This window comes from Magnolia sinica, chromosome 1 (assembly GCF_029962835.1).
Source record: "Magnolia sinica isolate HGM2019 chromosome 1, MsV1, whole genome shotgun sequence".
Classification (NCBI taxonomy): Eukaryota; Viridiplantae; Streptophyta; class Magnoliopsida; order Magnoliales; family Magnoliaceae; genus Magnolia; species Magnolia sinica.
In genome coordinates, this window is record NC_080573.1 from 14,657,537 (window position 1) to 14,683,244 (window position 25,708).

The 25,708-nt window shown below is 39.3% G+C and overlaps 1 protein-coding gene across 2 annotated transcripts in view; it reads left to right on the forward strand.

Moving 5' to 3' along the window:
• The first annotated feature begins 5,944 nt into the window (after window positions 1-5,944).
• LOC131240716 (uncharacterized) overlaps window positions 5,945-25,708 on the forward strand; it is a 40,579-nt gene continuing 20,815 nt past the window's right edge. For both annotated transcript variants that reach the window (XM_058239141.1, XM_058239146.1), the window contains exons 1-8: window positions 5,945-6,159; window positions 6,263-6,345; window positions 14,939-15,118; window positions 19,380-19,483; window positions 20,745-20,944; window positions 21,065-21,243; window positions 23,849-24,193; window positions 24,283-24,347. In XM_058239141.1, the coding sequence (XP_058095124.1) occupies window positions 6,033-6,159; window positions 6,263-6,345; window positions 14,939-15,118; window positions 19,380-19,483; window positions 20,745-20,944; window positions 21,065-21,243; window positions 23,849-24,193; window positions 24,283-24,347 (1,283 nt within the window). In that variant the 5' untranslated portion in view covers window positions 5,945-6,032. The remainder of the gene's footprint in view (window positions 6,160-6,262; window positions 6,346-14,938; window positions 15,119-19,379; window positions 19,484-20,744; window positions 20,945-21,064; window positions 21,244-23,848; window positions 24,194-24,282; window positions 24,348-25,708) is intronic.

The following is a 25,708-nucleotide window of genomic DNA, read 5'->3' on the forward strand; positions in this document are numbered from 1 at the left end:
ATTTGCAATGTTAAGACTAGGTTTGAAGACAAAACCCTCACTTTAATCCAAAACCCGATTTTGTGGCCTGTGTTGGCCACCTGCAATAGTTAGTTAAGGTCTTAGTTGACAATTTTAAGGGGACATTTGGATCTGAGATAAGTTACTTATACCTTTAAATAGCTTATCTTGATTTCTACCTATTTAAATTGAAGTGATTAAGTATTTTTAAATAAACAAGTAATTTATAATTGGTCATAAACCAAATGTACTTATCTCAAATAAGTTACTTATTATTACATTAATTAGAAAAAGTAATTTATTTGGTGATATACAACCGGACCCAAAACTGGCCGTTTATTTATTTAAAATTTTTAAACAGCAATTGTGGTATCAACCGTCGACAATTGACACAACTTCCAAATGGGCCCTATCCTCATATTTCATTCACGGACATAATTTGGGTCTTGATGGTAGCGTTGGTTCAGTTGAGTCAGACCCATTTACATTAAATGAGTCACGTTAGGTCTTGCTTGACTAATTTTAGTGGTTGTGGCTAGGATTTGAGCTATAATTCTTTCACATTAGTAAGTGGGCAGGGCTTGGGCTGACCAGACTCACGGGAACCTCACCCATTGCCACTCTCCCAGCACCGAGGAAGGGTTTTTACGAAGAGCTGTACTGATGTAATGTTTTTTTAGAATGTAATCTTATTGTTTGAAGTATTTCTCAACGCTAATCTAGAAATTTTTCCTTGATTAGTACAGATAAAATAGATCCGAACCGTTCAATCAGTAGGTCACCTCATGGGCAAGTGCTGGCCTAAATTTCAAGGCTCCTGGAAATAGAAACCTGTCCGATTCCGATCCATCAAAGATCCTGAAAAAAAAAATAACTAAAATGTCGTAGGTCGTAAACAGTGCCTAATGCAATTTTTGGTCACTAACCCATGCCCAAGATGGCCTACCAACTGGACGGTCTGGATTGATCAAAATGCTAATGGCCCATGTGGGTTATATGGGCGGTAGCATTTTAAACATGTGCCTCACTTTGAGAAGGATCGTTTCAGGCACGCACCGCGCATGATGTGCCCCCGGCGAGCAATGTGTGCGTTCGCGCCATTTCCTAGGCGGTGGTGACTCGTCCACGGGAGATTTGTCACCATATCAGATAATCCAGACCGTCAAATACTATGGATCCCGTGTGGATTGAGCGCTAAGGAAACACACGTGGAGACAATGGTCAATGACATTAGCCAGCTGATGTTGCAAGGATAAAAAATTCACTTTTGCCATAAACTTTTATGGACATCAGGTATGGTTAGGATCATCAGATAATTGTAATGCTTATGATATACTTCATCTACGATGGGCCACACAATGTGGACGGTACAGATTTAATATAGTATGAGCCTAGTATGGTGGATGTGTCATCATTATTTAAGAAATGGTGCAGACGTAGTGGGAGTAATATACAGACAAAAGCGGACGCGGATTAGCTGCGATCCAGCCAGGTGGGTGCGATCCTGACCGTGGGGCCTACCTCGATGTATTTTTATATATATCAAATCCGATTATTAGTTCTGGAAGATCATTTTATGGGATGGTCCAAAAAATGAGGTTGATTCACAATCTCATGTGGATCATACAGTATGGATTGAATTCTCAGAATTAAAAACTTCTTGGGGCCACGAAAGTTTTGGATCAAGCTTCTATATATGTTTTCCCTTCATCCAGGTCTGTGTGACCTAATCAAAAGGTTGGATGGAAAATAAAAACTACGATGAGCCCTAAGAAGTTTTTAATGGTGGGTGTTCATTCACCACTCTTTTCTTGTGTTGTGGTCCATCTGAGATCTGGATCTGTCTCATTTTTAGGACCATACCCTAAAATGATCTATAAACACAGATGGACGCCGTGGATATACAGAAAAAAACCGTTGAGGTACGCCCACGTTCAGGGTATCACCTACCTGGCTAGATCCAAGGTCGCAACTAATCTGCGTCCGACATTCACATGCATTGCACTAAACGGTGGGACCCATTGCCTTACCAGCTACGGAGCGAATTAGGTGAGAACCCATACTCACACAAGACGGTGCGGCCCTTGGGGCCCACCTTGATGTATGAATTCTGTATCTACGCCGTCCATCCGTTTTTCCAGCTCTTTTCAGGGCATAGTCCCAAAAATGAAGCACATCCAATTATCAGGTGACAATAGTGTATGAAACAGTGGTGATTGTTCATTAATGGATCACAAAAGTTTTGGATCAAACTGATATTTGTTTGTTCCCTTATTCCAGGCTCATGTGACCTTATCAACAGATTGGATGGAAAATAAATACCACGGAAACATTAAGTTGTGCCCGATGAAATTTTTAATGGTAGGGCATTTTATCACCAAGCTTTCCTATGGCATGGTCCATCTGGTAATTGCACCTGCTTCATTTTTGGAATAATTATCCAAAATTACATGTAAAAACAAATGGACGGCGTGGATATAGAATACATGATACATCAAGGTGTGCCCCACAGTAAGGGCCGCACCGTCGTGGTGAGGCGATGGTCTCACCTATTCCGCGCCCTTCCTGCTTGTGCTTTCCCCGTGTGGCTGCGCCTGCCACGCGCTAAGTTACGCGCCGTGCGTATTGTTGAGAGTTGAGACGAGAGTGCATCACCGATCAGGCGATCAATATCGGGATGGGTCCATCAGTGGTCCATGTGGCTGCATCGATAGATGATCTTGACCGTCCTTAAGTTGGAATTATGAATGTACCAGCTTCATCTAAAAAAATCCCACTAATAGTATGATCAATAGAAAAATTCACTTCAGGCTGATGGCCCTTGATCCTTTACTGCTAACCATCCATGTAGAATATTTCTTTAGAGATCATGACCTTTCCCCGTTGGGACATTAAGATAGACGGTTTGGATCATGAACGGCTAGGAGCCCTGGTCAGAAAATCCCTTTACAAGTTATCGTGGAATTATTTGATACTCTGGATTGGTACAAGGCTTGATAAGCAGGCACTTGGATATTATATTCGAGTCATATGATAAGCCAAACTAAACCATCTGGATTGTGTCATCCAGTCTCTCCAAGTCATAGTTCCAATATCCCGTTGGTCGAACAATCGTAACCTTTGATTCATGTACTTTTGTTCATTGAAGTAGGACCGTTCAATATTTTTGGTTCTTAACCGCCCATTAAGGGTCCACCAATCTGATCATCAGACAATCAGATAAGCATAATTTTTAGTTCATGATACAATCAAAATCTGATATATAGTTTGGACTGTTTTATTTGAGAATTGAAGTAATCTAAGTGCATGCATATCATCCATCACATTCTACCGGAGTATCAAAGTTTTCCAAGTCATCGGACCAGAGAGTAACGCGTTTCTCGGAATTACCGCAAGCACGCAACTGCCGTCGTATCCGACGTCATTGCATTTTGATTTTCCAGCGCCAATGAGATGGGACGCGGTTTGGCTGACGACACCAGCCAGCCAACTAGTTGCGTCAGTGCTTTGTGGGCCCCACTATGATATATGTGTTTTATCCACACCATCCATCCATTTTTTCAGTTCATTTGAGAGGATGAGCCCAAAAAATAGGAAAATCCAAAGCTTAAGATGACCACACCACAGGAAACAGTAGGGATTGAACGCCAACCGTTGAAAGCTTCTCGGGGCTACGGAAGTTTTGGATTGAGTTTATATTTGTGTTTTCCCTTCATCCAGGGTTATGTGACTTTATGAACGGGTTGGATGAAAAATAAACATTGTGGTGGGCCCCAGAAGTTTTCAATGGTAAGCATTCAATATTTACTGTATCCGGTGGTGTGGTCCACTTGATCTTTAAATCTTCTTTATTTTTGGGATAATACCCTAAAATGAGCTGGAAAAATCGATGGACCGAGTGGATAAAACACATACACAATGGTGGGCCCACGGAGCACCAGCCAAAACGCCTCCTCCAGTTTGGTACTCTGGATAGTACTGATGGACAGTCCGTCGATTTCTCAGTGGCCCAAACAACACATGGGGGGTTCTGTCCTAATTCAGATTCTAACAGGAACCAACTATGTAATAATTCGATAGTTAAAGGATCGGAAGGCCCGCTAATCTGGCCGTCCTTCTTGTCTGATCAGCAGACATTTAATCATTGAATCTCGACCGCTGAAAACATTGAATCTGACCGCCGATTGAATTCTGTTAGGATTACCAACCTGATTTAATTCCACATCTGTGTGACTGTGTCCAAATTCCTACGGTTTGGATTGACACGAATATTTGCCCAGAGTTCAGTTGAGTAAGGATTGAAGGTGAGATTTGGTGCAAGTGCCGGAATAGATGCGTCAGATCTGGACCATTCCTCTGTTAGAGCAAAGATTGGACCAGCCCTGGTCTCAAAATCACATGGCCCACTCATCCACAGATAAGAGGAAAAATAGACGGTCTAAAAAATAGATGACCAACGGTATATTTTTAAGATAAAATGGCACAATCGGTGTATGGATCTTATATTTGGGCGAGGCAAGGAAGGGAAGTGGAGTAGGTGCGGCCGGTGCAGCTCTTACTACGGGGCCCATCTTGATATATGTATTCTATATCCACGCCGTCCATCCGTTTTTTATGATCATGTTAGGTAAAGATAAAAACATTTGAAGCAGATCCAAATCTCATATGTACCATACAATAGGAAACAGTGATGATTAAATGTTTCACCATTAAAACGTTTCTATAGCCTACCCTAATGTTTTTTTTCCCATACAACCTTTTTATAAGGTCACATAAATCTGTATGAATAAAAAAGCAAATATTAGTTTGATCGAAAACATTTGTGGTTCATTATAAGTTGTTAATGGTCAATCAACACTATTTCCTTTGATATGGTCTACCTGACATATGGATCTGCTTCATTTTTAGACTCATAACCTAAAATGATATGAAAGAACGGATGAACGGAGTGGATATAGAATACATGCATCAAGGTGGACCCCACACTAAGAACCGTACCGACTTGGGTGGGTCCGGGGCCGCACCTAATCCGCTCCCACTTCGCGGATCGGATGTAGGGGGGGTGTCAGAGGTCGGGCTCGGGCCTGAAAATAATAATTTAGAATAGCCCCGGCCCGAAACTGTTGAAAATAGGGGCCGAAACCTATACCAGGCGCGGCCCGTTAACAACCCTATTCAGATCCCAGCCATGCATGCTGCCGAGGAAAGGATTGAAGAGATGAATGAGCGATACATGTTTATTTGGCACACATATGAAAGATCTAGGCCATGTATCATGTGGGGCACAACATCAAAATGTTCTGTTCAAAAATACAGGTCGGAATCACGAGGAGATGGGTCACACATACAAATTGAGTAGGAAGATGGTAGTCTTGTTTCTGATCGTTGATTTTAAATACATTTTGTAGCCCAATAAATGGGTGGATTGGCATGATTTTTGGCCCATGGCATATCGTACGGCGGGACATACAGTTCAGATACTCTGGCAGTAGTATCCGTAATTGCCTGAACATGATACAAACTACTCCTCCAGAGCATCGTACAATTCATTCTTTTCTTTAATTAATAAAAAATTAATTACAGAGAAATAATCACATGCAACACCTTTCATGTAACGCTTTTCATTGGAACGTATGATCAGTGAGAAAGGTGGAACATACCATAAAGATCACCTGAAGCAAAATTCAAAACAATCCAATAATCAGGGGGGCCACACATGTTGAGTCAGCCATCGGATGTACATTGATTTTGACGGTGTAGCACGCCCGATGAACGGACCATCCTGATTTTTTCCCCAAATAATCTTTAAAATACACCCCGCCTTTTGCACGGCTCGGATGTTACAAATATGTGAAAGGTCAGGGTAAAATGAAAACGTTGTATGTTAAGTTAACATGCAACGTTATGTACGATCATCTCATTTCTAAATTAAAAAGCTTCTCTCCCTCACTCTCGCACCAGGCCTCGCATTTCGGTCATTCGTTTGCGTGCTCCTCCGCCTACGAACCCGGAACTCCGCTCATTTCTGTCCTATGGAGCCGGTGTCGTCGTCCTCCGCCTCTTCTCTTGTATCCAAAGCCAAAACCGCTTTCCATTCTGCTGCAGCCAGAGCAGAAAAGGTCCTTACAGATATCAAAGCCGATCTGAAGCACGATCGAGGTTTTTCTTTTTCCTATCTTCAACCTCTATCTGTTTCAAATTCGTTTAATTTCAAATTCAAGAGGATTTCATCTTCTGTTTTTGTTCGTTTGATTGAAAGCAGAAGTCGAGGGAGATTCTCACAAGGCTCCGAAGAAGCTTTCGGAGCATGAATGCAATGTCGCGGACAAAAGCCGAGCAGATGAGGTATTTTTGTAAATTTATTACTTTTGATGAAAATTTTAGATTGTTTTCTTCGAATTTATTGGTTTTGGTGTTCTTGTGTTTGGATTGAAAAGCGGCTGTGACTTGTTAATCGTTCAATCTGAACCGTCAGATGTATGGGGCCATTGTGGATGGAGGAGAAGCAAAGAATTGTTCTTAACAACGATACTTACCATCGAATTGTTGACTATTAATGGTCAGTGGTCCAAATTCAATGGGTGGAATAGGATGATTAAGACCGTTGAATCAATGTGATTATTGGGCTATGTGCCATCTACAATGGGGCCAAACGATTTGGACGACTTGGATCACTGTATGCCATGTCCATGGGAATGATTTAGAACCATTTTTATTATCACTGTTGTTTATCCCTTATTTTCTTCTCTCAGTTGGAAATATATTGTGTCGAGGAGGAACTTAAAGAATTTCATACTGGAAATAAAGAAAGATAGAAAGGGAGTTAAGGAATAGTTGGGATTTTCTTTGGAGGGAAGAACGGCCTCCTTGACACACTGTAATTGGGAAATTCAAGATGCTCATTACTGGAAAAGCAGCAAGACCATCCAAGGGCTACTATGCTGCCACGCTGGCAGTGTCCAAAATGGAATAGGATACTTTCCTAGGATACTAAATCTTGAAAATAATAATAAACCAAAACATAATCCCCAAATCAGGCTCTAAATATAACAGCCTAAATCTACCATCCTAGCAAGTCCATGCACCCTAAAAATGCATTTTTATCTTAAAATTATTACTGTAACATTCCTCCTGCCTTCAGACAATCTTGTTCTCGAGGTTGTAATTGATGAAATCTCTCTTGAAGCTGGGATAGGATTTCTCTACTAGTGTGATTTGGTCATTTCACCAATACTTCCGTAATTATTGGTTACCCCTTTTACCTTCCGACATGAAGGATATTATGGAGTCCCTGATAATCAACCCTTTCTTTCTTTCTTTCTTTCTTCTTCTTCTTCTTTTTTTTTTTTTTTTTTCGAAGGCCATTTATTTATTTTTTATTATTATTATTATTATTATTATTATTTTTTGAGAGACAACAGTCACTTTCATTAAAATTAGGAAAAAGAAAACAAAAGAGAGAAATCCCACTAAGATAGCGAGATATTAATTTCCCTCAGAGAACAGATTACACACTGAAGGATGAAAATTAAAAACAGCCCATTCAGTGATGTAATAGTGGATTCTGGTCACTACGGATCCCACCTAATTAGAAACTCCCTTGAAACATCTGTCGTTTCTTTCCGTCCAAACTGCCCACCAAACGGCCATAAGGGCCATTCTCCAAATGATAGTTTTTTGCTTTCCGATGGACACGCCATGCCAAGCTTTTAACAGCTTTCCTGTCAATTGAGGGAGAGACCAAGATAAATCGAACCAAGATAGCACTGTCGACCAAATCTGATTAAGGAAGGGACAGTGGATGAATAGATGATTTACAGATTCAACGTTTCCCATGCAGCAGAGACAGACATTCGTAATCGTCATTCCTTTTTTTTTTTCCTCAAGTTGTCAACTGTCAGCACTTTCTCCTTTCCAACCAACCAACCGAAAGCAGCGATCTTCGGGGGCAGCTTGTATTTCCAGACTGTATCAGTCATAATCTCTTCTGAATCAACACTTAATTTGCAGACTTTTTTTGAAGGCCATTAATTCTACAATTGGCACAACATGATACCTAACTTTTTGTCCTTAAGTCATGGTATGTGAAACACGGGACGTATCTTCCTCCCTTGAGGTAGTTTGAGGTTGTAATCCATGGCCCTTATCTTCTGTATGATCTTGTATGGTCTGTAGTATTTGGGTGCTAATTTTTGTGATTGTTGCTTAGCCACTGACTATTGTTTGTATGGTTGGGGCCTGAGGAAAACCATAACACCAGCCTCAAAAGTCCTCTTTCAGTCCTGTGTTTATCAACTTGTTGCTCCATCTTGTTTTTTTCATCAGATGGCACCATTTTTTTGTGGAAGAATGAAAGTGGTATTATACCACCACTTGGGCCCAGGGTAGCCACTTAATCTGTTGCTTGGCTTGATCACTAACAATGTAGATGTGTCTCTAGGAACCTGTTCACAATTTTAGGCTGTTTGTCAGACTGAGGATGATAAGTTGTGTTCATCTTGAATTGCCTTGTTATTCTAAATGTCTTGCCAATTGGAGAGTAAAAATGGGGAAATCGAGCAGTTATGGAAGTATTAGTGCAATCAATGAATTCAATGCTAGATGATGCTACTTGGGAAATCCCATAGAAGCTTCAAAAAGAGATTTCCTCAAATTCAACCTTGGGACAAGCTTGTGTCGAAGGGGGGATGGCATTTATGGTAATAACTTGAATAAATAAACATTGGAGGGTGTGCATGGAGTTGCTACGTAAGGTAGATTTAGGTTGCTATTTTTATAAACTTCCTTGGGATCAACAACCACTCTCTTTGCAGATGGTATGACCGAGGCATTCTTATGTATAACTTTTGTTCACACAAACAATCAAAAGTAAACTGCAAATGGAGTATGAAATCATCCCAAGATGAGCTATAAATTAGAATATCATCGAAGAAAACAAGAATGAATTTTTGGAGGAAGGAACGAAATTACCTCATTCATGACTCCTTGAAATGTCAAAGAGGCGTTGGCGAGACTGAAGGCCAGCAGAGGAACTCAATAGCACTCATCACGAGTTTTGAAGGCAGTCTTATGAATGTCGTCCGGACAGGCAAGAATTCGATGATAGTTGGACCTCAATATCTTTGAGAAGTATTGAGCACCATGCAACTCATTTAGTTATTCGTTGGCCTGAGTATTCCTACAACATGTATCGATTTCCTCCTTTAACTTGCTAATGTAGTAGTTGATGAAGAATGTTTCAAATATAATCACAGTCAGTGTTCGAAATATCAGTATCGCGTTAAGTATCACACCCTTGGGATACGGATATGTATCGGTTATCGCATGGGATATATCGGTTGTATCGCGTAATGTATCGTTGTTATTGGAAACATGGGGAAATTGGTCGAATTTTTCAATGAAACTTCAGTGATTGTTAAAAAGGACATCAACACACAATTATATATCAAAACATTACAAAAAATAAGTGCACATGATAGGTTTTCTTTGTATGGGGTCCTAATTTATGCGTTGTCTAACTAAATTGATGCAAGTATATTCGAAGTCTATTTATATAATTTATAAATGTAAGAAGATGTGTGGAAACACAAGCAATATATTCAAAAGCAAAAGAAGAATCACTAGATCAAGTTATGTACGTGTTTGATTTTATGTTTGGACATAAGAATTGCAACCGATTTGCAAGAAAGTGGGAAAATTTGATTTTTTTTCAATTTTCCGCCACTCGGCCCATCTCCTCAAAATCTTGAAATTTTATCCATGATTTTTCATGCAAAACATGAAAAACCATGGATTTGTAACAATTTGACACTAATTTAACATGATTTATAGAAAAAAAAGGATCGAAATCGAAAATGCTCGTCGGATCGAATATTTGAAACATATCACACTACTTGTGGATTTCGTATCTCACATGTGGGATACAAGATATATCGTGGGATACATCGGCCGATATCGTTGATATTTAAAACAATGATCACAGTTCAATTGGCTAGCTTCTCAAATTGTCTTTGATAATCTTGAATATCTTTGCTTTAGTTATGCTTCGTCAAAGCACCTATGAAGTCAACAAAATCATTTTGGCAGAATTTGATGCATGGTGTTTGTATAATCATTCCATGGGAGCATTCCCTTTATTTTGACCAACCATTGGTACTTGTGGATTGCTTTATTCTCAAGATGAAATGATGCCAATGTTACCCCTTGATTGTTTGAATTTGGTTTTAGTTGAACAACCGTTCGGTGTGATAGATCCAACTACTCGAATCTTCAATGTTGAATTTAGGGAATTATAGACGTGCCCAATCATCACCGAGATGAGCCAATACCTTCCTTGAAGCCTCCAACCACCCTCACTATGCTTTCTGTATCGTCCATGCTCTATGCTAAACCATCCTTGGCTTCATATTTGTTAATGGTTACTTCCTTCCATAGCCCACTCTTCTAGCCCAAACCTCCACAACCACTTACTGGAGGGGGCCAAATTCATTGATTTTAGCTCTCTAATACCCGCTTCTCCTTTGCTAATCAGCTTCCACACTTTGTTCCATTGTAAGAGATGGAATTTATACCTATCTTTTGCTCCTTTCCGTAATAACTCATGCTTGATTCTTTCCTATCTTGTCAAAACCAAGCCAGACAATTAAACAAGAATATGAAACACAATGGCATTAGACATTATTGCCTTAATGAAGTTATTCTTCCTCCTAATGAGAGGTGCCTAATCTTGACAGCTACCTTTTGATTCTTTCATTCATCTTATCCAACAAATGCTTTGCGAGCTTGTCAACACATAATGGAAGACCCAAATACGTAGAAGGAAGAGAATGGGCTTTACAATAAAAAACCCTTGCCAAATCTTCCACTTGGCCAAGAGCCTAATATAAATCTTCAAACTCAAGAAAGCTTCGAAACTCCTAATAATTTTCCTCAAGTTGTCCACTTGCTCAACCTCCGTACGACAAAATTGAAGAGTATTATTGGCAAATTGTAGGTGCGATATTTGAAATGGTGCATTTCCACTTTAGACCAAGGTATTCAATAGCGGTAACGGTAGCCGTACCTTATGGCCGTTATGATGCAGGCCATAATGGCTGTTATAGCCTTGTCGCAATCAATGTGTGTGTGTGTGTGTGTGTGTGTGTGTGTGTGTGTGTGTGTGTGTGTGTGTGCGTATTTTTTTTTCTTTTCTTTTTCCAGATGAAGAAAATTTATTGGTTTGCCGTTATAGGGCCATCATGGGCCCTTCTTTTTTCAGAATGGTCATTACAACCCTGTATCACGTAACGGCTCCCACTATTATCGTAGGTAATCGTTTTCGCATACTATGCTTTAAACCCATTAACAAGACCTACAACCTAAGGCCTCCACCACAACCACAAACAAGAATGGAGATGGTGGATCACATTGTTGAAGACCTCTTGATGCCTTGAAGAAACCTTTGGGCGACCATTCATAAAAAATGGAAACTTAGCCAACTTGGTGCACTCTTGGATTCACTTCCTCCATTTCTCCCCACAACCCAACCTATCCAACATATATTCTAAGAATTCTTAATCCACATGATCGTAATCTTTCTCCATTTTAAACTTATATATGATTACCTTTCCGCCTTGTGATGTGAGTCAATACACATGCTATCAAAGCTGCATCAAGATTTTGTTTGCCATAAATGAAATCTCCCTATGCGTAAGAGATGCTGTTTCCCAACACTTTTTGGAACCGTAATGCTAGAGCTTTAGCTAGTCTTGTGAGGAACCCAAATCAAAACGAATAGGCTTGTAGTCCTGTAGGCTTTTTGCCCCTTCTTTTTTCAGATTGAGAATGGTAAAGTTGTCCCCAATTTTGCAGAAAGTCGACCTCTATCACTACTATCACTAAACTTCGAAATGAATGCCATCAAGTCGTCCTTCACTTCTCCCAAAATGCCTGATAAAATGCGATGCGATCCCTGTCTGGACCCAGGGCCTTTTCCCTTCCTAGAGGTGAAATGGCATCTCTAAATTTGGACTTATCGATTGGCTTCTCTAAACTGTCTGCATCCTCACTTGATGTCGGATTAAACAACAGATTATCTAGCTTTGGGCAGATCCACTCCTTGTCGAGCAGCTTGCAATGGAAATTTTCAATAGATTCACGTAACTAACTCTTCTCCTCAACCCTTTCTCTATTCACCAACAGGCTAAAATCCTCGTGAAAGAATTTTGTATTGCTGTTCCCTTAAGGTAAACCACCCTAGATTGTTGTCTCCATTTGATTTCCTCTTGCTTGAGTTTATTTTTATAATCCAGAATGAATTGGGACTGCCAATTCTTTTACTCCTTAGAGAACATCCCTCCCTCCTCTTTAATGTCAAGCTTTTGGATGTTTTGGAGAATATTATCTTTCACCTTCTCTATTTCTCTTCCTGAAATGATCTTTTATTCATAGTTATTTTTTCTTTCTTTCTTTAAGACCTTTTAAGTTTCTGAAAAGAGTCTATGGCTGCCCACTTTTCCACCTAAAAAGATCTCGACCATTCCATCACTAGCCGAGTAAACCCCACAACCTCAAGCCTCATGACTTTAAATTGAAATGGATGTGGACCCCAATAATCTTCCTTCACTTCCAAGACAACAGGACAATGGGGGCAGGATTTCTCCATTCTAATTTTCCTTTGTGATCTATTCAAATCAACAAATCACCAAGAAACCTAGAAGAAATACTCAAGAACCAAAAGGAATATTCAAACGGCAATAAATTTCAAAGAAGGAATATTCAAATAAAAAAGATCACCAAGAAACTAAAAAAGGGAGCTTATGGTTGAATTACTAAAAGAGAACGAATCTGGGTTTACCATTGGGAGATTCTCGTAAATCTGGAAGAAACCCAAAAAATTGTCTAAATGATAATGACCAACCCTTATTATTGTTTTTGATTCAACCAAAGGGAACAAATCAGTCCAGAATTTCCAGCAAAACCCTATTGTTGTTTATGGTAAACAACCTTAAATTGTCAAAGACTAGATCAATCAAAGTTTCTAGTAAAAACTTTAATAAGATCTCCAAGAGACCATAGCCATAGGACCACATCTCACAAATCACATACAATAAGTGATTAAAAGGTTAAGACTCTCAAACCAAGAGAGATTATATGAAAAGAAAGCATAGAAGAGATTAGAAGAGAAGGGGAAGAGATCAAGAGATAAGACACCCTAGAGACCTTGCTTTGATACCATTTTAGAGGGATGAAAGAACTTGGGAAGAAAAGAAACTTAGAGAGACTTGGATGCCCACCCCTCTCTCTTTATATATATTAAGTGAATGGCAAAATTACATAAACTACCATTACAGAAAAGGGCAAAAAAGGAACAAAAATAAAAGAAAACTAATAAGAGGAAAATAAGAGGCCAGTGGCCCAAGACAGGGCCAAGTAAAGAGATTGGCCCATGGCCCAGAGGGATATGGCCCAATTATGTCAACATGATTGAGTAAAGTGTGAGGGTAAGTAGAAAAGGATTCCTAGGCTAGAGTAGGAAGCATTGATGTCAACAAGTATTAATGCCTAGCAAGCAGGAGTGCAAACATGAATCCGAAGTGGGGATGGGAGCGACACCCTTGGGTCGAAGGTTCCTACAACTAAGTATTTGACTATCATGCTCTCTAATTGTTTGTTTTCTTTTTGTTATTAAATTGATTTTGGAGCAATACTTCTCATCTTTCAAACCTACTTTCTTCCCTTTGATTAACACCGGAGTTACCCTATTATGACTGTTCTCTGTCCTAGATCATAGCATTATCTGATTTCAGGAAAAAAAAAAAAAACGAATAAAGAAAAAGAAAAAACTCTAGAAAGGTAATGCTTCAAAAAAATTCCTGAAAGGTGGAATTGAAATAAACAAGGTTTAGGGTAAACCACAAAACTTCGTCAACTTATGTCTTATCAAATAAGGTTACTTACGTATTCTTTTTGGCTAAGAATGTGTCATTCTTGTGGTTATTTCAGACCTTAAATCTCTTGGATTTGCATCATGATGGAAGCCCCAGAACTTGGTTCTTCAACTTTTTAATGCGACGATTTCAAATGACTTCAAAACTCACATTTGGATGCCTTAAAAGAATTGAAAAAAGGCCAGAGATCCTGATAGAAGATCTATGAAATGGTACAGAGGCTGAACCGAGACGATTGCATTAGATGTAAGAGTGATGAAATGTTTGACATCAACATTTTGTCAAACAAACAAGGGGGTGCTTCAGTGGAACTCCAGGCTACAATCGGAGATCCTTTTATTAGATCTGAAGTTCTATTGGCTTTGTGGTTAACAATTCAAAAGTTAGAAAATGAACACTGGTGAAATCTAGGGTTTAGGTGTTCTGTGACCATGGTGAAAGAACACAAGAATTTTGGGTTGTTAATCAGTCATTCCTGTTGGCTTATTTCCTCAGTGGGGGTCAAAGAATCATCTGGAGGAACTCATATAATTTTCTTAACATATGTAGAAGGGCTAGACCTTTTGAGTGAGAAAGAATAGAAATTAACTTCAAACACATGCCTCAGTCCTCACTAAAGTCTTGATGGAACATGGTTGTGGTAGGAGGAATAGGCAGCAGTGCCCAAGCAGAAAATTCCTGCTAGTGAAGTCCCTCCTCCTATGCTACTGGTATAATCTGGTAGGAAGCACCCATAGCAGTTTATCATTTTTTCCTATTTTAGTTATTGTTTTTGGACAATTTGTAGACTTTATATTTGAAGCCTTTGCATCACTCACCTACTTAGGGCATTACCTTTTCTGTTTTCTCTAATTCTTATATCTCACTTTAGTTCCTCTTTGCCTGTTGAAATGTAATCTCTCTTTTTATTAGCAAATTTCTTTGTTTATGAAGCAACCACATTATCTCTACATATGGTCGTTTTCATTGTGCTTACAATTGATTTCAAATGTGTTGGATGATTTATCTAGTGTTACAATGAATTCAAGCGTTCAAGATGGAAACCTCCACACTTGGGGATAAAGCAAGAATGGCAGCATCGCTTGAAGAACATAAAGAGAGGAAGAAAAGGTTTTGAAGAGAAGGAGAGACCTGAAAGCTTAACTCCAGATATTTTGGCACTTGATGAATATCTGAATCACATGGACCAGGTAAATATTTGTCAAGTGATGGTAAAAGATTTGCATTTTCAACAAAGAATATATTAAAAAACAATTCGATTGTTTTTTTAACATCCATCCACCTTTTTCTCATACTTGAAACTTATAACCTTAGTTGCAGGATCCTTCTAACCAGGTGCCGCTCCCACTTCAAATGTCTGCCTCAGACTCTTGTTCTTACTCCCATTTTGTACCTATTTATACCTGTTTATATTTTGAAAGAGAACCCTCCCTGCTACTGCACTGGAATTTGTTGCTGCTTCGCTTCACACTTGTGCAGCTATACTTACAACCACATGCATGTAATTTTGCTAATTTTACATGCCTCTTGACACCCCACATGCTGTTACATGTGCACACTCTGCAGGACACCCAAGCTATCCACCAGGTCGACCTTGCCTGTTGATGCTCAGCCTAAAAATTAGGCCGATTTCGTCATAAGGGGTTTACAGTGTGCAGAGCTAATGTGGTCAGTTTGGGTCTTGTTTGGCAAATGTGGAAGTGTATTGAGGGGCTGGGATCTAATATGCAAGGGAATTAGCAAACATCCACATGCATGACTAGTAGCATCACATGATACTTTCATATTAACATATATCCTTGCTAAAAAAAGAAAAAGAAAAAATCTTGCTTTGAAAATTTCATATTTACATGTCTTGCTAAAATGAGAGGACATTGAGTCACAGTCACTTTATCCCTGAGTTCAATTTTTTGCTGACTTTAATCAGGGCAAAGAAGTGAACAAAAATGCATATAGAAATTGCCAAATACTTTCACTAGTCTGTATGTTATGTGCATAATTGCAGTAACACAATGAGTGTTTTTTATAGTACTTCCTTCTAATAACTTTCTGTGCTAAAGCTGTAAACGCATTATTCCCTGACTATAAAACCAGAAAATGATGCCAAAGTCTCGAAAGAGTATTCTTCAACTGTAAATGCTTTCTGAAATGATAGAGGAAACATACAGGAAATTTATGTGAAGCTGAATAGAAGCATTTGGGATTTGTTATAAACATGGTTAAGAAACACATGGGATTTGCTTTAAGCAGATGAAAAATGTTTGGGGTATATTTTAGAATTGGAGATCAAATCTTTGGGTTGTATAACTGGATAAAAATGATTAAGTTTCATTATAGAAGGATAGGAAATGTATCGGATCTGTTTTAGTAGTAGAAGTTGAATGTTTGGTGCATCATATAAATGGTATGGGTCACTAAAACACGGGATCCACTTTTACAGAGTAAAAACTTGTAAAACTCATGCTCACATCATGACAGTGCATCATCAGCTGCGTATTTGTGATGTAGCGCATTGGATCTCTCTTGATAAAATGAGAAGCCATACACCAAACTTAACCCTTGAATACCCCATCAAACCTGTCCAAGTTTATTATATTTTTAGGATTTGTGACGGAAGTTATGGCATAAGTTTGATGCTGGCTGCCAACCCGACACAACCCTCGTTTATCTGGGCTTGGGACCAGCAATGAGGGCACAAAACTCCTGTGGTTGCCATGTATGATTATTACACAGGTTGATTACAATCAAGTGTAAACCTGTCCATGCGCGACCCCCCCCCCCCCCCCAAATAAATAAATAAATAATCTTATATTCCTTTGGCTGCTTCCGTTCTTGAATTTCAGAAGCATAGAGCCCTCTCTTATATTTCATTGGCAGATGACATAACGGGACATGGGAGGGTGTAAACACAAAGCTAAAACTATGGAGTGGTGCCTTAGAATCCCGTCATCATCATCATCAAAAGATTTTTACCAACTAATTGGGACTAGCTACATGAATCTTGTTATGCCATTCCACTATCACAGACCATATCCTCTGTTAAACTTTAATTCCTAAAATTTTTCGTGACTACCTCCACCCAGATCCTTTTGGGCCTTCTCATATTGTCAAGATTCGAGACAAAAGTTGTGGTAGAAGTTTCATGCTGACTGCCAACCTGTTGCAACCCCCTTTATCTGGGCTTGGGACGGGCAATGAGAGTATGAAACTACCACAGGCGCTATGTAACAATTAATTACATAGGTTGATTAAAATCAGTGAGTTCTAAATGTTTTAAAATTAGTAAAACTAAAACAGAGTACATACAGTGCAATTTTAGCAACAATATGAGTGGAAACGAAGAATTAGTTAAGATTGCTGACCAAGTACCCTAAAGGGACCATTTTCAATATCTTGGGTCGATAATTCTTGAGAGGGAGATATTGAGAGGGATGTTTGGTCATAGAATTCAAGATGGGTGGAACAAGGTGGTGATGTGCTTATGGAGTTTTATGTGATCATCACGTACCAATCAAACTGAAGGTAAAATTTGATAGGATAACTATAAGACCAACCATGCTTTATGGGCCAGAATTTTGGGTAGTTGAGGAAAAACATGCTCATAGGATAAGCTTAGCTGAAACGAGGTTGTTGAGATGGATGAGTGGCAAGATGAGGTAGGATGGGATCCAGACATGATGCATTTGAGGGAACTTAGGAGTAGCACCAATAGGTAATAAGATGAGGGAAAGTAAGCTAATTTGGTTTGGCCATGTTCAACGGAGTCCAAGAACTGCACAAGTTATGGGGAGTTGGTTCAAGTTGAAGTCTTTAGAAGGGCAAGGGAAAGGCCCATAAGGACGTGGGTGGAGGTAGTAAGAAAAGACCAGAGGACCAATTGTTGATTGGAATTGCAAAATTGGATTCATGTAGTGAACCCCAAATTAGTGGGGATAAGGCTTAGATGATGATGATGATGATAGAACTTTTTTTGTTGACAACTGATTGGATTTATTGTGTTCCGTGTTAATTACTGTATCTTGCTTGATTATTGAATCTCCAAAATTAGAACTTTCTATTAATTTTCTTAACTGATATTCTATTTTAACAAATTATGTAGAATTAGTTTTAGACGTGTTCTAAAGCTTTGACAATCTGTTAAGAGAACTTGGGACAATATGAGTAATTGTTATGCATTTATGAAAATTTTCTACTTCAATGCCATACCAAAATTTACAGTGGAAACATGGGTATCCCCAGTCGTAAAGATCTTTAAAAAAATTTGACAAATTTATTCTTATTATTTTTCTATCAACTAATAGTTTTGTTATCAATTTAGATAGAATGGTCTTATCTTCTTCTTTAGTTCCCTAGAAATTTAATACAGTAAAGTTGCTATATCATTTCCTATCAATTAAATTCAAAGCTTCATGTTGTGGAGTGTGCCTGACAGTTAAGTCTGTACCAATAAATGTGTAAAGAGAAAGAAAAGAAATCCTAAATCTATGTTCATGTTTTAGCACATAAAATGAAATCTTGAGATCGGACCAGGTCCAAGCTGAACTATGGGTTTATTCATGGACTCTTTCATTAGTATTATATTGATAGAAAGCCTCAACCTGAAGAAATGTACATGAGAAAGGGCACAGCTGGTGCAATTGCAAAGGCTAGTTTTCTTTTAGGGCCTGTTTGGTTTTCCAATTACAACGGTAAATGACTATAAATGGGTAATGATTATTTACTTTTGTAATTGTGTGGGGACATCACTTGCATTTGACTGCAATGATGATTTTGCTAGATTGTTTGTTTCACCCATAAATCGTAAGTGGTAGTTTTTATAATGTGAAAATGTAATAATGATTACAATTTACTTTACCTACTTCCTTTACAAGTGTACTTGACTTTCGTTTTACGAGCCATAATTCATGTTTAAACAGACATCTGAAAATTATAATGACAGCTCATTTACTTTGCATTTCATAGGAAATTGGAAAACGAAACAGGGTCAGGTCCTTAGACTTCTTTTACTAGTTCATTGTGTTGAGGTTATGTTAAATTGTTTCATCCAGGTGGTAACCTCTCCATGAGTGTTTTACCACTAACAATGCAGACCGGAGTTCAATGACAAACTGCTATCCACACACTCTTTGGCTGACTTGTTACTCTTTATCATCACTGGCTAGTTTATGGTGGATCTAAAAGACTTCATGGACTTTGAGGCCGCTTTGGATTCAGAATTTTCTGAAATGCCTTTGTTCAAATTCCATGATTTGCATGGGCCATGCACTGGGACATCAGTAGCACCCTTGTCAGTTTGCTGGTTTCTCCCTGTAGGATGTGAAATTTCGAAGGCAACTTAAGGATTTCTAAATATGCTGACATGCATCCTACTTTTTATCAGGTTGCAGTGAACATTTCTGATAAAGTTTTCATTGTACCTGCTTTTGAAAACTGGCATCCATACTTTTCCAGGGTTTGGAGCAGGGCTCCATTGGAGTAGAGGATGCTTCAATTGCTTCCAATGTGGTTTCTGTTCCTCCAACATCCATTATCAAACAGTTGGCAGTGGCTCTTGAGTAAGTTTGCTGATTAAGATTTTTTGGGACAAAAATGTTCTTTATTCATTTTCCTTCTCTTCCTCTGCATGCTACAATTTTCACATAACTTGCCAAATCTCCTTGTGGCCTACATCTTAACCAAAGAAAAGTTTGCTGATTAAGATTTTTTGCCCTTTGCTTGCTCGCTTGTTGCATAGTATTTTCATCCATTGGCGGGGGGTCCAGATTGCACTAGTTCCGAACTGAAACCATACAGGTTGTATGATGCTGAGTCGTAACACATGATATTTCAAATTATGTCACTAACACAATACGATTGCTATAGTTCCTCATGAAGCATTGCTTTATGAGGCCGTTGTGAACCATAATTCCTCGTGAAGCATTAGCCCTGTTTGGTGCACATGATTGCATCGTGAGCATATAATAATGCTAATTCAAATTATATATTTTCGGTTTGGTGTTTAATATGACATCCACAACAATTTTAGCAAAATAGTGCTATTCTAGCCATGTGGAGGGAGGAAACATGCATGAGATCCACACTTTCCTTAAGGTGCATCCCCTCGTGTTCATTGTGGAGCCTGAAACTCATCCCCATGCTAATGGAAATATTGAGAAAGGGACACCTACCATTAGTTGTTTTTAGGACCCACACGAGTTTGTTCAGTTCAAGTTTTGGGATCAAGGCAAAACATAGCGCAGTGCACCCGATGGACGGTGTGGATCCATGAAATAAGTCATTTTCCAAAGTTAATGGTAGCACATTCCACATGTGCGTGTTAACTCATTAAGTTGGTGGAATTTCCAATTTTACAAGGAAAGGTATTACATGGTTGGTGGAGTATAATGGTTGATATCCATGCACTTGAAAGATTGTACACTTCTCATGGTTATGAGAAGATCCGAACCATTAAATCATACTCAACTATGTTGGAGCATAACAAAAAAATTGCACCAGGCTCTTACACAAGTAGTGATTTGAGAAAGTAATCACCATTAGACATTGTGCACTATCAACACAAGGTTGTGCTGATAGATATTGTAGATAGCAAACACAATATAGCAAGTGTCATCACAACTGTAATCATATAATAGTCATATCCAAATGATGCTATGGACGTAGATGTATGATGTGTGCCAAACGGACCCTTAGTGTTCTACATTGTTAAGTTTTTCTTTTAAGTATTCTATTACTTGTTCTTATGTTCCTGATCCTGTTCATGTTCAACTCTATCCATATAATGCTTTTTCATTAATCATTTGACTACTATTGCTATAGGGCCGGGAAGAAGTTTAAGTCTCTAAAAGATCTTCTGGCTTCAACCAGAGGTTCTTCACCTGTCAAAGAGAGGTCAGGCTTAAGTTTTTCTGCAGTGAAGTCATTGGTGCTTCGTGAAAAGGAAGAGAAACCGGTTCCTGAGCCTGATGACAATGAGGAAGTCCTTTCTTTGATCCATTCTTTATTTGATGCATGTAGAGGTACACTTAGTGATTCAAGGAAATTATTACTTTGCCATGGGTGGATTTTTCTCCCTAACTTTCTACACCATCCCTTGGTGATCTTTCACTTTCATTGTAATATTTGCAAGATATTCGCAGAGGAACATATTCCCAAAATGGAGAATGGATCTTGTTCAACAATCCCTACAACGATGTATTTGCCAAGAGATATACATGGCGCACCCCCAGAAAGCTTTGTTGTTCGGCTCTCTGAAATCATTGGAAGCTTAAAGAGCCCTCAGAGAATGGCATCATTTTGGTACAATGTTGTTGCCGAAGTAAGTATATGGTTTCAAATTCATTATATACGAACTGTTGGAATTTGATTACAAAAGAGAACCAGTTTCTACTTTTCTTATTGTTGGTTCTATGTTCTTTTAACCAAAAGAAAGTAAAAGAAAAGAAAAAAAGTGCTTGCTATGAGTTATTGTAGTAAATTGGACAAGGATAGTGCCTCTGTTAGATTTGATGAGATTAAAAGTTGGTTTTGCCAAAACATCATTGCAAATATCTAAAACAATAAAATCATCATCATAACCTTGTCCTACGGTAAAGGAACGGTGGTGGTTGATTGGAGGGTAGAAAGGGGAGGGCAATGGAACATGGAGTACATGCCCTATCCAGCGGCAGGTGGTAGCAGAAGAGAAATCAACAAAGGAGAGAAGAAGAAATGAAAAAGGTGCTAATGGTAGAGACATTGAGCAAAGGGGAAGGAATGTCCTTAGATTTCAAGCTAGGGATTCCTCTCGACGAAGCATAGAAGAGCGAAGATCTAGAGAAAACCGAGATGCTATCAAATCCAAAGCTCAAACAGTCACTGAAATCCATCACTAGGAACATCTGTTCTGAGCCAAAGAGAGAAGTCTTGGAGGCCATTTCAATGGAGACCATCGTGGTATCCTGGGGAAAGCTCCTGCAGATTTGGCTAGTTTGGAGACATCGAAAGAAGATGGTTTGACACTTGGACTCTTGTCTCGAACAAAAAGAAGGCAGTTATTAAGAAGAGGCTCCCAACTTCCAGATCTGCCAATTTCCCCATGTTAATATCAGATGACCTCTCTAGGTACCGGGTCTGAATACTAGAGGATCGACGGGTGATCGTTGAGATGGTGAGCAATCGCCTGGCCGAGCATGTCCTGGGAACCCTAGAATCCCCTCGCTCCTCCCACATGCTGTCTACCCCCTTAGATTCAGAAGGTCATCACTCCTTCGGGCTGAAAGTTATAGTGGATGGATCCATCATCTCTGAGGCCTCTATATCGTACACTTATAGTTTGGTCATCCTTTGCTGGAAAGGGGCTTCTTTGGTTGACATCAATGAGTGACTGGTGGCAACTTGCAAGCTTCCAGAAGGTAACTTCGGCCTTGAGTCAATGGGAGATTCAGAAGTCCTGCTCAACCTCAAACCAGAGGCTAGCCTGGATCCCATTCTCTCGGTGGGAGCCATGGCCTAGTTTGGCCCAGTGATCTCCATTTGTAAATGGGAGGACTTCTCATTCTTTGGCTCGGTGGATGCCTAGTACCGCTTCAGAGGAATCCCCCTTGAGCTCTGGAATCTCTAATTCTGTTAGTGGGGTCCTGCATCGGAGAGGTCATTCAATTTGATCTGGTGACAGAAGCTGTAAGGGAACTTCGCTTAGCAAGAATTCAAATTCGCCAACGGAGGATTCAACCAACCATCTCCAGCATTTCTGTAGTAGTGGGTGTGGATTATTTGTCTATCTCTGTTTGGCCTGAACCAGAAATTCTAGTGGCGACCAAACCCCATGGCGGTTCCTTGCAACTGGCGGCGATTGAATTCCATGGTGGTTTCTTACTGGTAGTAAGGAGCGAAGGTGGAGGAGCACAGTTAGTAGGGTACTCCGGTGGAACTCCGACTTCGATGCATGGTGTTGATAGAGGACACGTGCAGGGATAGGTGTCAAATTTTTCAGCCCCATCTTTGATCTCAGCTGTTGATCCTCCTTCGAATATCAATTGCCTCGATCATCCCATCTCCTCTTCTTTGTCCTTGCCACATGGTTCTCCATCCAATGACAAAGATTCTGGACTGGACCTGGCGGATCATCCCTGTCGTTCATCCATTTGCATGAGATGCACGTGCCAACTACCATCCATCCCTCTCAATCAGAAGATATTTTGCCTTCTGTCTCAATCGATGCAGTCGATCTCAATGGGCTATGTGGTGAGGGGAGAAAGGAGCTCAATCCTCTCAAGCCAACCTCGTTTGCTAAGAACGATTCGATGGGATCTCTTGATGCTCCTCTCGAGGGGGACTCAGTCAATTCAACAGTTGACAATGACTCTTTGGAGTTGACATGCTGGTTCCTTGAGCAGAATCCCAAGGTGCCAGTTTCCTCTTCGTTTTTCGATCGGATAGTGACATCAGTGAGTTCGACAGTAGGGATGACGTGTCTCTATCTTATCCCTCAAACATGCAATCGTCTAATTAGGATGATCTCCCCCTAGTCTCTGCATGCACAATCCTAGCCCCTTTTCGGACACCAGGCATCTTATGGCAATTTTCTCCTGCACTTGGGCCAAGTAATCATTATATTTGTCTTTTGTTATATTGAACAAGCTATTGTTTCTGTCTTTTGATCAAGCTAAATTTGATGAAACTGGTAATGTTTACTTGGTCTTTACTATAAGACTTTTCATTCTAGAATTGAAATAAAAGACGAACCTAAATGTGATAGGATTCTGTCAAAGCATATCATAAGTATCCCATGAGTATTCAATATTATCATGACATGATAACACACATATACAAGTATCTGGGTCACATAGTCCATGATTGATCCCTTTTTTTTTTTTGGGAAGGGATAGTCCATCTTTGATCTTGAGCACATAATTATTAATGAGTTCCTTGCATGCATGCAGCTGAGAAGATTGTGGTCTGAAGGGCAGCCAGTACCTCACGTGCCATTGGATGAAATTCCAGACTTGAATTATTGTCTTCTGCATCAGCGGTTGCAGGTTATTAATTGCTGTATTGCCAGGAAAAGACGCCGCATAATCTCTGTTGAATCATTGGATTCTGTAATGAAAGAAACCAATACAAACACCGAAGGGTCAGGCGTTTCTGTGTCCAACCAGTCCTCAAGTCCAATCATCTACGCTAGAACTAGCACTGGTGATCTTGTTCTCCGACTTGGAGCTGATCATCCATCTCGAAGTTTAACCATGTTAGAAACTGATGAATCTGTGTACTCTCCAGTTACCCAGGTATGAGTCATACTTTGCAAGAAGATGGTTGCTTTTTTTTTTCTTTGAACTCATTATATTTTAATGTATGTACCTTCTTACATATTCAGGAGGGCCCAATTCTTACAGAAGACCTTATCAGAGAAACAGAGGAGTTTGTGCTGCGAACAGGGAGGTTGGTGTGTCCAATAGATGAAACTTCAATTAGATAGGTTATTTTTGAAAACCACACAGTATATCTTCTCGAGAGAATTCCTGATGAGTTTCTAGAAATTTCCTTTTGTCCTTGATATTCCCGTAAGCCTTTACTGCATTGAGATTTGAATGACAAGTTATCATATCTAAAGGGCTTGTCTGAACCGGTAACTGCTAACAGTAAACTTCGAAAATACTTGGTTTTATGAATCTCAACAACCAGAAAAGTTGACGTCATCAATTTGAGTAGAGGAAACATAGTGACTACCTGCTATATTAAAGGGTTCTTTTTTTTTTTTTTCCCCCAGAGTTGGGTATAATATAATATAATACTAAAATAATATAACAATATAATTATATATAAAAGCCAGATTGATATTTTTATGGATATTGAAAGTTTATTAGCAAGAATAAACATTACAACAGTGAAAGGAGAAATAGTTCCACGGTTTACAGATTTGGAGATTCAAGAAAGTGAGATATTGACCTTAGAGATTCTCTCTCTAATTTCATCGATGTCAGACGGTACTCTCCAAGATTCAGCATCTTCTGATTTCATCCAGTAAAAGTGAACGCAACTTCCTGTAATAATTGTTGGGCCAGGGTTCTGCGCAGAGAGAACATAGCGCAAAACAATTCGTCTTTGTATTGTCATCAAAAGTATCTTTCGCCCTGCAGTGTTGGAGAAACATAAGATGATACTACCATATGAGACTCCAACCATCCCGCTGATACCTGATCTAGTTGGGCTGCTACAAAGTTGCTTTCAAAATCGAACTTCTAGAAACCAGGAGGCTGAGCCAATAGATATTTTTCTCCTGATTGCTAACTGATCAGTCAGATATGATCTTTATGAACTTAACTAAGTCTGCAACCTGCATACCTGATAATATACTGTTTAATTATGGCCAGAAGGCCCTTGGAGAGAAAGACTTATCGAGTAATAAGATATGGTTGTTTCTTCTTCTTATAAAACCCATAAATCATGAAAGGCATAGTTTGCCTGAGATTGCTTCATTTGGAACCAGAATGTCCTCTAGATCAGCTCTCAAGACATGCTATCTTACAGAGGAGGAAAAGGTGATTTACAGATTCCTCAAGAACTATTTTGCTAAGGTGATTTACAGATTTCTCTGAAACTGTCAATTGGAAGAGAGAAATGTGAGATGTTTTAAAAATGAAAGTAAATTGGCAGAGGGCACTTCCCAAAGGGGCAGATTGCTTGTCATAGAGTGGGCTGTCAACGTTTCTAAGCTCAAGGGCTGTAATCTTGATTTTCTCAGGTTATAGCTGGGCCACATCTTGGCGGCTCTGCGTTGCTTTTGTTGTTTTCCTTTTGCT